Below are 16,911 nucleotides of genomic sequence, written 5' to 3'. Positions count from 1 at the left end.
ACGTGACTGCGGTTTTTCTTGACTTGGAATAGGCATTTGAATCCATCAGTATTGATAGCTGCATGATGAACTGGAAAATAGGGGGCAGAATATTCAGTTTCATTGCCTTCTTCTTGGCTAACAGAAGCTTGCGGGTCAGGGTTAATGGAGTAATATCAACAACATATCATCAAACTAACGGTGTACCTCATGGCTCATGTATTAGAACATTACTATTCGTACACTTATATTAACGCCCGAATCTACGACACAAACACCACAAACACACAGATCATATATACATATATATATATATATATATATATATATATATATATATATATATATATATATATATATATATATATATATATATATATAGCCAATCCCTATTACAGAATTGCCTACGTGGGCCGGACGTAATGGGTTGAAGTCCTCAGCAGAGAAGTGAGTGTTCATTTCTGTAGACTGAGGAGCTGCTCGCGAATAGCAACACTAATGGAGGGTTAGAACCTGATAAATCAGCTCTCGAAGAGAACGGTCGTGTCCGGTCCTCCGAACCTACCTGCGCTTCCGAGAATTACCCGAAACTTTCTCTAAGACGGTCGACCCGTTATCACGTTTCCACCAGTGCCTACGTCATAAAAAAGCATCTGTAAGCGCCGAAAAGGCGCATTTACAGACAAGGCAATGGCGTCATGTACGTCAGAGCCGACGTCGCCTCCTGAGCATAATCCCAGTTTTCCTAATTCAAATGGACCATCTTTCGAAGACAGCCGAGAAGTGCTCATAAAAGAATTAAGAAGACAGAATGAAGACCTGCGAAAGCAGATAGATGAAGTTAATATGTTCACTAAAGAATAAACAGACGCCCTGAACAAACAGACTGAAAAGCTGGAAAAGAGCGAAAAGGCTTCCGAAGATCTCAAAGAAGAAATCAAAACTCTCACAGCTACGATAGCAGACTTCATGAAGTATCAAAAAGATGCCATGGAAAGAAAGACTCCCGTTGCCACAGAAACCCAGCTCCTGTCACCAGGTAAACCGGCACAACGGTCAGACCAAACTGAAGACCCAGACGACGGTTTCACCTTGGTGGGAAAAAGGAAAAGAGGGCCCATCACTCCACCTCAGGAAAGCCAGCTGCCGAAGGCAGACAAGATGGGAAACAGGCTCCCAAATCACAACCCAATCCGGTAGCCAAGCCGGCTACTCAATCTACCCAATCGAAAGCCAAAGCTAACGTACAGCCTTCGATTACAAAATTTACCACCAGACCAGTGCAAAACAAGCCGACCACCAGGACGGCCCCACAGCCACTACCGAAACAAGTTACCACAAGACCAACCCAGCCTGCGCAGGTAAGTAGCCAGGCCACTAAACAAATCTTAACCTCCACAGCAAAAACAGTGCCAACGGTTTCGGCGACTGTTTCTCAAACTCCCCCAAAGGAAAAAATTCCGCCTGTATTGCTCTGTGACAAGAAGAGGTTTATGGAGCTCATTAGAATTACTAAGGCACATTCAATAGATATTATAACCCGAAACAAATAGGAGGGCATTTCTTATATGTCGCCACAAGCGACAATTACCGTAAAATCACTACCCTGCTCGAGGAAAGGAATTACCCTTACCATTCCGTCTGTCATCCGGAGGAGAGAGCATTCCGGATAATAATAAGAAACATCCCAGAATCACTCTGCATTGACGAGGTACGTGAACTTCTTTTTGATCAATGCTTCCATCCCAAATTTGTGCAAAGATGGAAATTAAAATCCGGGATAGAACTACCAATTGTTCAGGTAGTTGTCCCTCGCGAAGAGCGACAGATCATATATATGACCAAACTCGGCGTCATCACAGTGAAGGTCGAGGTCCAGAGGGGAAACGGCCAGCCAGTACAGTGCTTCAACTGCCAGCTTTTAGGGCACTCCAGCTCGTATTGCCGAGCCCCCCCACGGTGCGTCAAATGTGCCGGGCATCACGACACTAGATCCTGTACCAAAATCCCGGAAGCACCTCCAAAGTACAGCAATTGCGGTGAAATTCATACCGCAAACTTCACCGGTTGCAGCTGCCGTCCTGCTCCAAGAAAACCAAAAATTCCGACCGAATCCAGGCCTCCGCAAGGTTCTGCATGGAGTAACCAAGGTGGCAGGAAGCTAGCCCAAAAATTAGCCAGCGCCACCCAGCCTACTCAAACTCAAGCTCCTGCTCCAACCAATACACCGGACTTTAACTCCTCAATACAGGCGTTTACTGACCCGCAGGCTTTCCTGCAAGTGATCGCCCTGGCTCACCAACTTGCTCGTCTTTTTCCAAATGTCGCCGCCTAAGCGCCTTTACCTGTTTCATTAACTTCCAGCAGCCTTTTAATTCTTCAAAATGGCTGTTCCAAAATCTCTTATACTGATGACATGGAATGCAAACAGCTTACGCGGAAAGCAAGCGGAATTGGAAGACGTCATGACATTCTATGACGTCGACATCGTTCTCATCCAGGAAACTTTCCTGAAACCTTCGCATCGTCTCTCTTTCGAACACTTTTTTGTCTACAGAAACGATAGGACTCCGGGTCGAGGTGGTGGAACCGCCATTCTCGTCAGAAAAGGAGTCAAACACGAGCTCCTTCCATCGTTATCAGTAAAAAACTTCGAAACAACCTCCATTAAAATCGATATCCAAGAACGTCCCTTGAACGTACAGGAAATCTTCTGCATTCAACTATGCCGAATACCGATCACTCGTCGAAGGAAAATTTCCGAAAATAATAGGTGGCGACTTCAACGCCCACCACCCCACCTGGGGGTGTTCCAGAGCGAATTCCGCAGGTAACGCCATCCTAGCTCGAAGTGCAGATCTGGGCTACGGTCTTGCCTTGCCAAATGAACCCACCCATCACCCTAGTACAGTCTCTCAAGGCGCAGTAAGAATCCTTGATTTCTTTATTCTTCAAGACGTAAATCGCCATTCCGAAGTTCGAGTCCTTGACGAACTAGACTCTGATCATCGTTCGGTCCTCCTCAAACTCGGAAACTGCACCACCACTCAAGTCCCACTAACAAGATTCAGGAAAAAAACCGACTGGAAAAACTACCAATCTTTTCTCCTGAAATCCGATCCAATTCCGAAAATCAACACACCAGAACAGCTGGAGGAGGCCGTACTCAAGCTAACTCGCGATATTCGGTCTACTCACGAATCTGCCACAGTTAAAACTTCATCACAACTCCAGCCGTGGAAAAACAACCTTCCCGCTTCTCTTAAACGTGAAATTCGCATCAAGAACGGTTTATGTAAATTAGCTCGATTAACCCTTGATGCTGCAGACAAAAGGGAGGCGAACAGAGCATGCAAGAGGGTAAGGGCGGCCGTCTCGACTTGGCGAGCAATGAAATGGAACTCATTTCTCGCGGACCAAAGGCTGGATGGCCCCCTTACTTCTGGCGTGTCTCCAAATGCCTCGTGGGGAAGACGCACAATGTCATCCCCCCACTGAAGTCAGCGGTTACAGGAAAATTCGCAGTCACTGACCAAGAAAAAGTCGAGCTCCTTGCAGAGACCTATGAAGCTCAAATGAAATGCCTCCCACCCCCACAGGACACTAAAGCTAAAGACATTGACACTGTCATCAAAGAATCCAACTCCGTCAAAAGACCAGTAACCCCAGCCTTTCTTCTCAACCATTTCGTGTCTCCGAAGTCTCTACAGACTATGATCGGCAAACTTCAAACCAGAAAATCTCCAGGTTTCGATGGAATATCGATTACCCAGTTAAAAAAGCTCCCGCATAAGCAGCTCGAAGAACTGGCAAACATCATTAACTCCATCATGAGGCTGCAACACTTCCCGGCGTCTTGGAAACACGCACATATAGCGGTTATACCCAAGAAAGGAGCAAAATCATCTCCATCTGATTACGGGCCTATCAGCCTTCTCAGCGCCATTTCGAAGCTTGCCGAGAGGGCAATACTCTACGCTCTCAACTCTTTCACAAAGGAAAACAGCATCATTCCAGATGAACAATTCGGCTTTCGCGTTCACCACTCATCCGTCCATCAGGCTACCCGTCTGGCCGCACACATCCATCATGCTCTTGACCAACGCAAAGGCTTGGAGCAGTTCTTCTGGACCTAACCAAAGCCTTCGACAAGGTCTGGCACGACGGATTGATCGCAAAGTGCGTGTAGTTAGGCCTCCCAGAAGACCTAACCGCTCTCATCAAGTCCTATCTCTCGGACAGGTAGTCCTTCTACAATAAAAAGACTTTTTAGACAGATAATTGAACAGAATTATGGGTACCATTTTGTCATGTATACAGATGTTTCAAAACGAGAGAACATTGTAGGTGCCGCTTACACGCCTACTTGAGAGTCATTTTTGGCTTCCATCTCTGGCTAGCCTTTTCTTCACGGAGCTTCTGGCTATCTATTGGCCCTATTTGCCTTGGAAATATCACCGATCAGCGAATCGATACTAATAGTATCTTAATCTATGAGTTCCCGAGAGAGCCTAAGATCGGTAAGGACAGTCTACCCTCTGGTCACATACATCAGAGAGCTACAGACAAAGCTACACTATAGGGGTGTAAGAATAATAACCTTTGGGTCCCCTCTCATAAGAAAATATTTGGTAGTGAAAGAGCCGGCCACCTGGCAAGTAGGGAAGAGGAGTCAATTAGGTTAAACGAGCTTTTTAGCAAAACAGACGCCAAAGCTCATATGAAGGGCCTCAATAGGCAGTTAACCCAATTGGATTGGGACCTTCTCACGAAAAAACAACAAATTATGGGAAATTAAGATCGCAGGATTACAGATAGGGCATTGTAAATTAACTCATGAATATTCGTTGAAGGGATGGAGCCCATAATTGTGTGATTTGTGTCAGATTCAGCTTAGCGTAAGACACATCCTTCTGGATTGTCAAAAGCATGATGATCCGAGGACACAACTGAAGATGCCGACAACATTGGAGCAATTGGCCCAACCTGAGCAGCTGAACCTGCTGATTGATTACCTAAAGACCGCAGACCTACTTAAACATTTGTAACAATCATTTATTATTATGTAATTTATATATTTTATAATGTATATATTTTATTATTTATGATTTATTATGTAATATTGTATGCTGTTGAGATATTCCTATAGCACTTAATGTCACATAACACATTGTAATTCACCCTAAACAGGCCAAGAGGCTGACGATTTAAATAAACAAATAAAAAAATAAAAAAATACATCATTTTAATTACATTTATCAATAATCTTAATTATCATCGTCCTACTATCGACAATATAATTTGTTTTTGTCTCTAGCTTTTATAATCGACTAATTTGTTTGTTATTTTACAATCCCCTTACACCATTAATCCACCTGTTCTTTTTTTTATATTACTGTAATATTTATTGTCTTGCGGTAACTAAGTGCTATACCGTGGTAGTAAAATGTTAACCGAATCTTGAGAAACGATTAATTTAGCTGCTAAGATCATCCAGTCCGAACAGCTTATCATTTAAAATATAGCTTCTGTTAGATGTTTGTATTCTTTCAATTATTATATCATTTTAAATACATTTATGAATAATTTTAATTATTATCTTCCTGTTTTGGACAATATAATTTGTTTTTGTCTGTAAATTTTATAATCAACAATTTTGTTATTTTATATTTCCCTTGATCATTAATCCACCTGTTCTTTTTTATCTATTAATGTAACACTGCATCACGTTAGACAAAAAGCAAAACACATTAGAACCAAAATAAAACAACTATACTGGTTAGTCGGAAGATACTCTCAATTTGATATAAATCAAAGAGGTTGATCTATAATATAATTATAAAGGCAATTTGGATCTATGGGGTGCAAATATGGGGTTGCACTAAAAATTCAAATCAGTTAGTTATACAGCGCTGTCAAAACAAGATTCTTCGATTGATTACCAATGCCTATCGCTATGTAACCAATGAAGAACTGCACGATGACCTGGAAATCAAATGGATTTGCGAAGTTGTGCAGGATTTCGCCTTGAAACATGAAAGAAGATTACTAAATCATTCTAACGTGGAAGCAATACAACTGCTAGACAGCGCACAGGATGTCAGGAGATTGAAACGAACAAAACCATACGAACTTGTGTGAACATTTAGTGTGTATTATTAGTGTAAACTATAGCTAGTATAAGTTAATAATTAATAAATAATTTTAATTTTATAATTGAAGAATACATACTGATGTATTTTCTCGCACTCGTCTTGCTTGCTAATTAATCCAGGCACATAGGAAATGTAGTAATAAATTAATAATAATAATAATAATAATTAAGATTGTACTAAGCGTATCTAATAAGGATGTTATTTAAAAAAATGTAACACTAATTGTCTTATAACAAAGTTATATAACGTGTTAGTAAAATGTCAACCTAATTTTGTGAAACGATTAATTTTGCTGCTAAGATCTCTCAGTCCGAACTGCTTATCATTTAAAATATTTCTTCTGTTAGATGTTTGTATTCTTTCAATTATTACATCATTTTAATTATATTTGTCAATAATCTTAATTATTATCCTCCTGTTATTGAAAATATAATTTGTTTTTGTCTGTATTGAGTCACCTCGAATTATATGATCAATATATGAAGACGACTTTGGTATGGCAAGTAACGTATCCAAGTCCAAAATTCGTAATATGCAGCACCATAGTTCCATGGGTCACTGGGGAAATGCAGCAAGAGATGCTAATGTAGATGTAAAAAACGAATACATATTCAGATGCTTTTACATGAACGATAGTCGTTTAATGATACTACTATTTCTGGCAGTATATGTAGTGCCTGGTGTGCATATGACCGTGAAAAAAACTTCCAGGTGTGACAATAATTGCTGCAGAATTTTGACCATACTTGTCTATTTTTGTTGTCTTGTTCTAACTAAACATTATGTCATGGTATTGTAATGTCAACTACAACTTGTGAAACGTTTAATTATTTCATAAATTTATCCAATCCGAGCTATTTTTCCTTTAACAAATTGTCCGAGTAGATTCTTGTATTCCTTCAGTAATTACATCATTTTTATTATATATATCAACAATGTAAAATTTTTTCTGGTTATTATGAATCAATTAATTTGCTTTTTGGTTATAGATTCTATAATCGCCTAATTTGTTATCTTATTCAATTGATCATTGCTCAACTACTTTTTCTATATCAATAAACATAATATTTATTGTCTTGTGATAACTAAGTGCTATACCATTGTAGTAAAATGTCAACTGAATCTTGTGAAATGACATATTGATCTGCTAGGTTCATTCTGTCCGAGCTGCTTTTCATGTAATATAAAGGTCATATCAGATGCTTGTAACCCTTCAGTAATTACATCATTTAAATTACATTTATCAATAATGTTAATATTATCTGACTATTATGGACAATTAAATATTTGTCTATAGCTTTTACAATCAACTAATTTGTTATTTTATAATGCCTTTGATTATTAATACACCTGTTCTGTTTTACATGTTAATGTAATATTTATTGTCTTGCGCTAACTATTTGTAATTCCATGGTAGTAAAATGGCAACTGAATCTTATGAAACGACAAATTTAGCTGCTAGGTTCATCCAGCCCGTTTTGCTTTTCATTTAATATAAAGGTCTTATCAGATGCTTGCAATCTTTCAGTAATTACATCATTTTAATTACATTTGTCAATAATATTAATTATTATCTTCCTGTTACCGACAATATAATTTGTTTTTGTCCATAGCTTTTATAATCGACTTATTTGTTACTTTATAATTCCCTTGGTTATTAGTCCCCTTGTTCTTTTTTTTACGGGTGTGACAAGAGTTGCTGCAGAATCTTGACCATACTTGTTCAGATTTGTTGTCTTGTGTACTAACTAAACATTATGTCATGGCATTATAATGTAAACTATAATTTGTGAAACATTCAATTATTTCATAACTTTGTCCAGTCCGAGCTACTACTACTTTTCCTATTAGATTCTTGCATTCCTTCAGTAATTACATCATTTTAATTATATTTTTCAATAATGTAAAATTTTGTCATGATATGTACTAAGAACCACTTAATTTGCTTTATGTTTAATTGCGTTATTTTATAATTTCCTTGATTATTATCCCAACTGTTCTTCTATACCTACTAATATAATGTTTAAATTATAGCGCAAACTAGGTGCTATACCGTGGTAATAAAATGTCAACCGAATATTGTGAAATGATTAATTTATCTTCTAGAATCATCCAGCACGAGATGCTTTACATTTAACATATATTCAGTAATTACATTATTTGAATTACATTTATCACTGTTAAATATTATTTGGCTGTTATGGACAATTAAATTTTAGACAACAGCTTTTATAATTAACTAGTTTTTTAATATATATTACGCTTGATTATTGATCCACTTCACCCTCTATATCTACTAATCTAATATCTATTGTTTGTGCTAACTATGCCTATACCGAGATAGTAAAATTTCAACTCAATCTTGTAAAACGATTAATTTATCTGTTAAGATCATCCAGTCTGAATTGCTTATCATTTAAAATATAGTTTCTGTTAGATGTTTGTATTATTTCAATTATTGCCTCATTTTAATTACTTTTATCAATAATTTTAACTGTTATCTTCCTATCGACAATATAATTTGCTATTGTGTATAGCTTTGATAATCGACTAATTTGTTATTTTATAATTCCCTTGATTATGATTCTACGTGTTATTCTATATCTACCAATGTAATATTTAAGGTATTGCGCTAACTAAGTGCTATACCGTGGTAGTAAAGTGTCAACCGAACCTTGTGAAACGATTAATTTATCAAGTCCAGAGGACCATCCAGTCCGGACTGCTTAACATTTAAAATATAGCTTCGGTCAGATGTTTGTATTCTCTTAATTATTACATCATTTTAATTACATTTATCAATAATCTTAAATGTTATCTACCTGTTATCGACGATATAATTTGTTTTTATCAATAGGTTTTATAATCGACTAATTTGTTATTTTATAATTCCCTTGATTATTATTCAACCTGTTCTATATCTACTAATTAAATATTTAATGTTAGTGCTAACTAAGTACTACACCGTGATACTAAAATGTCAACTGAATCTTGTGAACCGATTCATTTAGCTGCTAAGATCAACTAGTCCGAACTGCTTAACATTTAAAATATAGATTCCGTCAGATGTTTATATTCTTTCAATTATTACATTATTTTAATTACATTTATCAATAATCTTAATTATTATCTTCCTGTTATCGACAATATAATTTATTGTTGTCTATAGCTTTTATAATCGACTAATTTGTTATTTTATAATTCCCTTGTCTCAAGTCATTATCCTTTTCCTATGTCACAAATATTACAAAATCCGTTCTATACATATTTTTTAAATTTTATTTTATGAATCAAAATTTATATGTTTTGTTAAAAATGGGTGTGAACCTACAAATAATTTTATATTTAGGCCGTTTATATATAAATATAATCGCCACTGATAACTTATATGAAAGATTGTAATGTCGTCTGGGGATACTCGTTCGTCATAAACTTTTGGAGCAAAAATTTGATCTAGTTTTGTTGCAATTTTGTCGTTTTTATCAATATTTTCTTAGTTTAAAGAAGCGTTGAGGCCAATATGAATTTTAATAACAATTTTTGTATTTATGTCCTAATGTATATAAAGGTTCTACATTTAACATTATTTAAGTTTTAACGAATAAAAATGTTTATTACACTAATTACTCTATCAAAATATAAAGTATAGACAGTTTGACTTGGTTTTTAAAAAATATCTTATTTAATTAATAATTGAATTTGATAAAATAATCAGGATAATTCAAAAAGCCGTACACTAAAATTGAGTTTCATATACAATTTAGTCAGCGAATAAATCTCTCTTTGTGGGCATGGATCACGGCTTCCTTTTTCAGTTCCTCTTTACTGTGTGTAGGGCTTTTAACTGCGATGCTTTTGCCCAAATTCCGGTCGTATATTACCTAAGAGTTGTTTTCCAAAGTTTCGTGGGTTCCAAATTTCGAATATCTGTAGGCTAGGGGTAGGTTCAACAACTTCGGAGCAACAGCTTCTTCCAAATTATATTGCTTCTACCCAAATGCCAACAGATTATGTGAACGGGTGATTTTCGTAACTTTATATTTTCCGAATTCCAATTATACGCAAGCCAGGGGCACTTTAAGCAATCTCGGAAGACCAGCTACTCCAATTTCGATCCATCTGTTCCGAATAAATATCCCATTCCGGTAAATTAAATAAATTCAACGGAAACCAGAATCAAAATCTCATCGGAATCCTACTGACTTTTTTAGTTTTGGTTTGCGTAAAGATAAAAACACAGTTTTACTTGAACGAAACTATTTTATTTAAAAATTAAGAAACTGATTTGAATTGAAATTTGAATCTTAAATATCTTATTTTATACAATTTTAAAATATGATATAAATATTGTAAAAGCGAGTTTTAGTTGATTATAATTTCTCGATATTTTTTTCCTAAAACACAGATATGTACCATCCAAGGAAATCATAAAACGTTCCGAATATCTATGACACTTAGAATTCCATCTCGCAGTTCCATATTTTAGGCCTTTTTGGGTAGTTCAAGTGTTTTTTAAAAAAGGTTTGAACGATAATTATAGTTATAGAGGTCTTCGGGTAATTAATTGAACGAAACTATGTTTCCCTTAGTACTTTATTACTAACACTAACTATTATACAACTAATTAACTAATGAAAATATATGAATTTTTGATTATTGAATGGATTATTATTGATTCAAACCTATAATGGGTGAGCGTCGAAAGATGAATGAATCTGCTGTCTGTTTTTCTGAGTGCCCTTGATCATTTCTGTCGATCATTTCGGTCGATCTTATTCTATGGCAGTTCGCGATAAGAAGAAGAGGCCTGACATCACCACAGTGCACCCCCCCCCCTCTAGTGTTGTCAGTAGGAGTGTTCTTCATATATTTGGGACTCCTGAGATATATATGCTGGTTTTAAACGATCGACCGATACTTCATCTTCATTCCCAATTTTATCGATTTTAAAGTATTTTTCTTTTCTGTGCAAGACTCTGAAAGGCCCTTCGTATGATGGGCTTAGTGGTGTTTTTGCTTGGTCTGTTCTTACGAAAACAATTGGTACTTCCAGAAAATCTGCATTGACATATGGCTTCTCTTTAGCATGGTTGGTCGTTTTTACTGGTTTTAATTGTCTGATGGCTGACTTCAGTTTCTTTACGAACGTTGCGTTTTCTGCTTCGTTGATTTTACTTTCTGTTGTCCGGAACGTCTCTTCCGGTGGCTTCAATGTAGTGCCACACATTTGCTTCTCCGCGATACACTGTATTTCCTCATTGAAAACACAAAGAATACTCAAAAGTTTGTAGCTACCAGTGCGTTTTTTAATGTCTATTGGAATCGTTCAACAATTCCATTACTTTTTGAGTGATACTGTGTAGTTCGTATATAATCAATTCCTAGACCGTTCGTGAGGTGTCTGAATAAATGTGATTCAAATTGTTTACCTCGATCTGTTGTAATTTTTTTTTAACACCAAATCTTGCAACCCAGTGCTCTATGAATTTGTATGCTACGGCTTCGATATCGTTAATATGCATTGCTTCAGCACATCTAGAGAATCGATCTATCATTGTGAGGATATACCTGTAATTGTCGGATGGTGGTGTAAAGTTCCAACAATGTCCATATGCATATGTTCGAATCTGTTATCTGGCATATATCTATTTGTTTATAAGGTGTTTTGTTACCTCGGATTTTTGGCAATGCATACATTCCTTTGACCATTTATTGATGTCTTTATTCATATTAACCCACACAAATCTTGCGGTTATCAACCTTCTACTTCCTCGCTGTCCCGGCTGTGCTAAATTATTTATTTTCTGAAACACTTGATGTCTTTATTTTGCTGGAATAAGAAAATGTGCAAGGAATAGAAGAAATTATAAGGTCATATAGATCTGGTAGTTGTGGATGCTCCAGTTGTAGGTCAGTTTTCATTGCTCCGTTGATTATGTTTTAAAATTAATTGTCTTCCTTTTGTGCTTTTGCAATTGCTGTATAGTCATATGATTGTTCGATTTAATTTATGTTTGGTCTTGAAAGGAGATCTGCAACTATATTTTTTGAACCTTCAATGTGTCTGATATCCGTTCTGAATTTTCCAATGAAACTGATATGTCTAATTTGTCTTGGATTCTGCTTGTCTGACTTTTGTTTGAAAGCGTATATCAATGGCTTGTGGTCTGTAAATACAGTAAATTGACTCCCTTCCAAAAAATGTTGGAAATACTGGATTTAACTATATATGGCTAGAAGTTCTCTATTATATGTGCTGTAGTTTCTTTCAGTCTGAAACCATTTTCTTGAAAATAACTCTATGGGTTGAAATTTCTCATTTGATTAGATTTGTTGCAAAACTCCCCCCCTAGCTTTGTCGGATGCATCAACGTTTAGGGGAGAGTCGATACAGCCAACTGTCTTTTCATTTTGTCAAATGCCCCATGCATATGATCGTCCCATTTATATTTTTATAATTTGGAGTTATTATTTACTAAGGCATCTGTTAATGGAAGCATAATGTTAGCTGATATAGGTATCCATCTTCGATAGAAGTTGACCATTCCTAACAACATTTGCAGCTCTTGGACTGTTCGAGGTTTTGAGATATTTTCTATGGCTTTTACATTTTCAGGTAGTGGTGAAATTCCATAGCTGTTGATTCTTATTTCTAAGAATATAACTTCTTCTGCTCCAAATTTACATTTGTTTAGCTTTATTGTTAGCCCTTATTGCGATAGTCTCTTTAAAACCTCCTCCACATGTGGAAAATATTCTTGACGGTTGCTTGACACGATGAAAAGATCATCCAACCTACAATTTGTCTTTATGATAACTTTAATCTAGGTGTATAACTAGGAGGACCAATTTTCCCTATCTCAGTCTCTGGTGAAATAATGTTTAGACATGTCACTTGTATTTTTTATTATATGCAACTCACTACACAACAGTACACAAGATCAGATGGTTTGATTCCTTTGAGTCTGTGTCCTGTTCTGATGGTATCCAATAGCTGCCATATTTCAATATTCTCATGAAAATGGAGTCTTTCCTCATGCCCCTTTACAATTTTCTTGATTTCTTGACTGACTGTGGGTGTTCGAAGGCCTCGATATAGGTAATCAGTCCTCTCAGAACTTTGTTCTGAAAAATTTGCTTCTTAAAATCTTATTAATGTTACTCTTTGCAGAAGATCCCCATAATTGAACTCCGTATGTCAATATAGTTTCAGTATTTGCTTGTATAATAGCAATTTATTATGTACTGTTAATTGTGATTTTCTTCCAATTAGCCAGTAGAATTTCCTATATTTCGATTCCAGTTCTTTTCTTTTCTTCTTTATATGTTCCTTCCGGTGGAGTTTTGCGTCAGGATTCATTCCGAGATATTTAGCGTTGTAGCTATATGGAATGATAGTATTATTTAATGTTATTGGTGCTTGTACGGTCTGTTTATAGGTAAACTGCAAATGTACAGATTTACTTTCATTAATTGTTATTTTCCACGCTTGTGTCAAATTATTTATATTGTCATTTGCCTGTTGTAATTTTCGTGAGGCTTCTTCACTATTATCTCCGACAGCTATAATCGCAGTATCATCAGCAAATATAGCCACCGTAATATTCTCCATTTGTGGTATATCACAAGTGTAGAGTAGATAAAGCATTGGTCTCAGTACTCTTCCTGGTGGTACACCTGCTTTAGCTTCTTTTAATGTAGAGTAAGACCCTTCTTGTTCGACTTGGTTGTAATGTATGATTTTAATAGTTCAGTGTGATGTTTTGGTAGCATTTCCTATAGTTTATGGACAAGGCCTTCATGCCAAACTTCATCGAAAGCTTGTGCTACATCTAAGAATATAGCTGACCATACTTTTTTATTTTCGTAGGCTTTTTCAATAACATCTATTATTCCGTGGACCTGGTTAGTGCTTGTTAATAAACCCAAACTGGTATATTGGTATTAGGATTTCCTCTCAATGTTCTTCATAAATAAAAATATATATTTGTTCTTTACTATTTTTCTACTTTATTGAAAAAATTTGAATTATTTGTTCATATTATTGCGATTCAATATATAAATTCATTAACTTTAAAATATATTAATATTTTTATTCAAAATCGATTAAAACTGAAACAATCGATTTTTATAATCGAAAAATACAAAAATAAAATCGAGATTGAGAATCAGTGCTCTAAGAAATATTTCGATCCCTACGTTGTATCAATCCCAAGTGGGAAGGTAATGGGAGAAGTACCTATTAACTCGCTCCGAACGTCACTTCGTGATGCGGTGTTGCCAATTATGCTCTCCAAACTATTATATTAAAAATGAGTACGAAAGGGATTTTGGTAGATGGGAGATGGATAGTGGTAGGATACAATTTAGGTGCATTTTTCTTTCTGTCAGGGGGTATAAATCCAATGTTAAACTCTGAGGCAATGCTTCCCTTGGTCCAATCATTGGTGGTGCTGAGAACGTGATATTTCATTGGTTATTTTAAAATGGTTATGTAGAAATATGTCGGGGGAAAATACTTTATTTTGATTGATCCTCCATTTCCCGTGATTACTTCATGATGGCACATTTACTGGCCAATAGTACTCAAATTAAAACCAGATTTATATTAAATGTAAATATATAAAATATATAAATTAAAGGCAAAAATAAAGAAATATAATTATATAAGTGTAAATGAAAAAAATTTAAGACCTCAATACTAAATAATTAAAGTATTCATCTATAACGCTTTCTCGTTTTTTCGTATTTATTTAGTGCCATCAATATTATGGGATCTATTATAATTCTATCTTCTACTTGTGCTATACTGAAGGTAAACTTTAAAGTCATTCAGTGTTAATATTACATTAATTGTTTAACCCAAAAATATAATAAACAACTGACAATAACTTTTAGAATAAGAAGCAAATAAAGAAAGTAGATTGATTGTCTATAAACAAACAATATATACATGTAATAAGTATATACTAGATAGATACATGTACCTGATAAAAACAATGTTTGATATTTGCATTAATAATTTACTACTATTTACCTAATCAACCCATTTTTGGAAGAACGGGATAATTCTTTGAAAAACGATGTGTAATTTGAATAATAGATATACTCCCAGGTACACTAATTTTTTTTAATAAACGGGGGCATTGTAATCAATTTTTATATTCATCACTTAACAAACATTAATGTAGTACAGAAAATATACACAATTTTAAACGAAGATTTCTTAAGCTTAACACGAAACCACTTAATTCAGCAAACTTAAAAATGATGCCTGCTGATGCACAATTTGAATGTCCAACCATATGCCTTTTTAGAGGCGGTTGGAGCTCTAAAATACAGAGACTTAGAAACGCATATCCCATATAAAAATCGTTCTAAGATACGCTCGGAATCCCCGTGTAAGGGTGCTTACGCATGCGCCCTATAATAATTAGGTACGGCCGGATGTTTAAAAATGTTTAGCGGGAATTGCTAAAATTTCAGCGGGATTTTTTTTATATAATTTTACTGGAAAATCAAAAAAATAAATCTATTTGAACATATTTAATTGAAACATTTCAATGACATTAATTTCCCTTGACCATAAAGACATTGACGTAATCACAAATATATCTCCACTACCCAAACACGTAATCTACTGATATTATCTGCTGTCTAATATTTAAAACAAACATTCAAATAAGATGATATAATAATTAATGGTTCTGTTGTTTTATATTTCAGAATCAATCAAATTAACAACCTACCTAAACTGAGGTACATTTCATCAAATATGACATCTACAGTTCGGTCTATACAGTCAAGTTTCTGGACTAACGACCAAAATTAGAGGTTACTACTCCAACAGCAAAAATTAATCTTATTCAGTATATTGCATTAATGTTCTTCTAGAAGGCAAGCAGAATATCTTCGACAACAGCTTATATCCTTTGCTACTACATTTCAATATCGACAAAGCCATTATTTTTTCATCCAACCTGAAACGAACCTAATGGGACAGGCTGAGCCTCAAAACATATCTATCTAAATATACTTTTAATTATCTTAACCAATTTTCAAGCATATTGGTCCTTATGTATTTTGTACTTCCTACAATATACATTAGTGTTACTAATGTTATAGGTAAATTATTTTCATCAAGTTCAAATTATCCATCCAGTTGAAAGGTTTAAGAAATATTTAATACCTACATGATTATTATCTACAATTTCAAAAGTTTTTTGACTTATTTTGAATATAAATATTGTAATATCAAACGAAATCGAGGGAAAACGTTAAATTTCAAAAGTATGTACATGGGTTTTACATATTTTTTTATTTAAAATAATCAGATATTTGTGTATTATGTTATTGCTGAACTGATGTGACGAAAAATAGGAAGTAGCTAAGTTTGCTTTTAAGCACTAACCTAACACACTAACATATCATATAACAGGTCGTAGAAATATTACAGACATTTGTTTCCAAGGTGTAACGGTTTAAACTAGCGTTGAGAATTATCGACTGAGAACAGTCGAAGTAGTCGATATTCGTAAAACTGTCGAGACAGTCAATTGCCAAAAATTAATTACTATTTTCAGTCAAAAGCATGGTTCTACTGCATTTTTTTCCATTCGTGATGTCAGACGAAGATGTACGAATTCTTTCCTGTATAAGTTGTGAGAGAGGAAAGAACGGAGATAGTTAATTTTAAATGTGCTTATATACGGTATACGGTAGTATAAGCGAGACGGAGATGTATATATTCCTTCGCGTACTAACTCTAAGAAAGAAA

General features: G+C 35.2%; 2 protein-coding genes across 2 annotated transcripts in view; one reads left to right on the top strand and one right to left on the bottom strand.

The window, feature by feature from the left end:
- Positions 1–16,911, top strand: part of LOC143197558 (uncharacterized) — a 199,179-nt gene that overhangs the window by 57,564 nt on the left and 124,704 nt on the right. The gene's annotated exons all lie outside the window — the stretch shown is intronic.
- Positions 10,981–11,689, bottom strand: LOC143197362 (uncharacterized). The gene is made up of 2 exons (XM_076405747.1): positions 11,564–11,689; positions 10,981–11,379 (listed from the first exon to the last, which is right to left on the bottom strand). Exons 1-2 carry the CDS (start codon positions 11,687–11,689, stop codon positions 10,981–10,983), a joined length of 525 nt encoding a protein of 174 aa, XP_076261862.1.

This window comes from Rhynchophorus ferrugineus, unplaced genomic scaffold, assembly GCF_030347505.1.
Source record: "Rhynchophorus ferrugineus isolate W39M unplaced genomic scaffold, kcgeb_rfMv2 rfM5, whole genome shotgun sequence".
Lineage (NCBI taxonomy): Eukaryota > Metazoa > Arthropoda > Insecta > Coleoptera > Curculionidae > Rhynchophorus > Rhynchophorus ferrugineus.
Note: the sequence above shows the minus strand (reverse complement) of the source record. Positions and strands in the feature narration are given on the sequence as shown.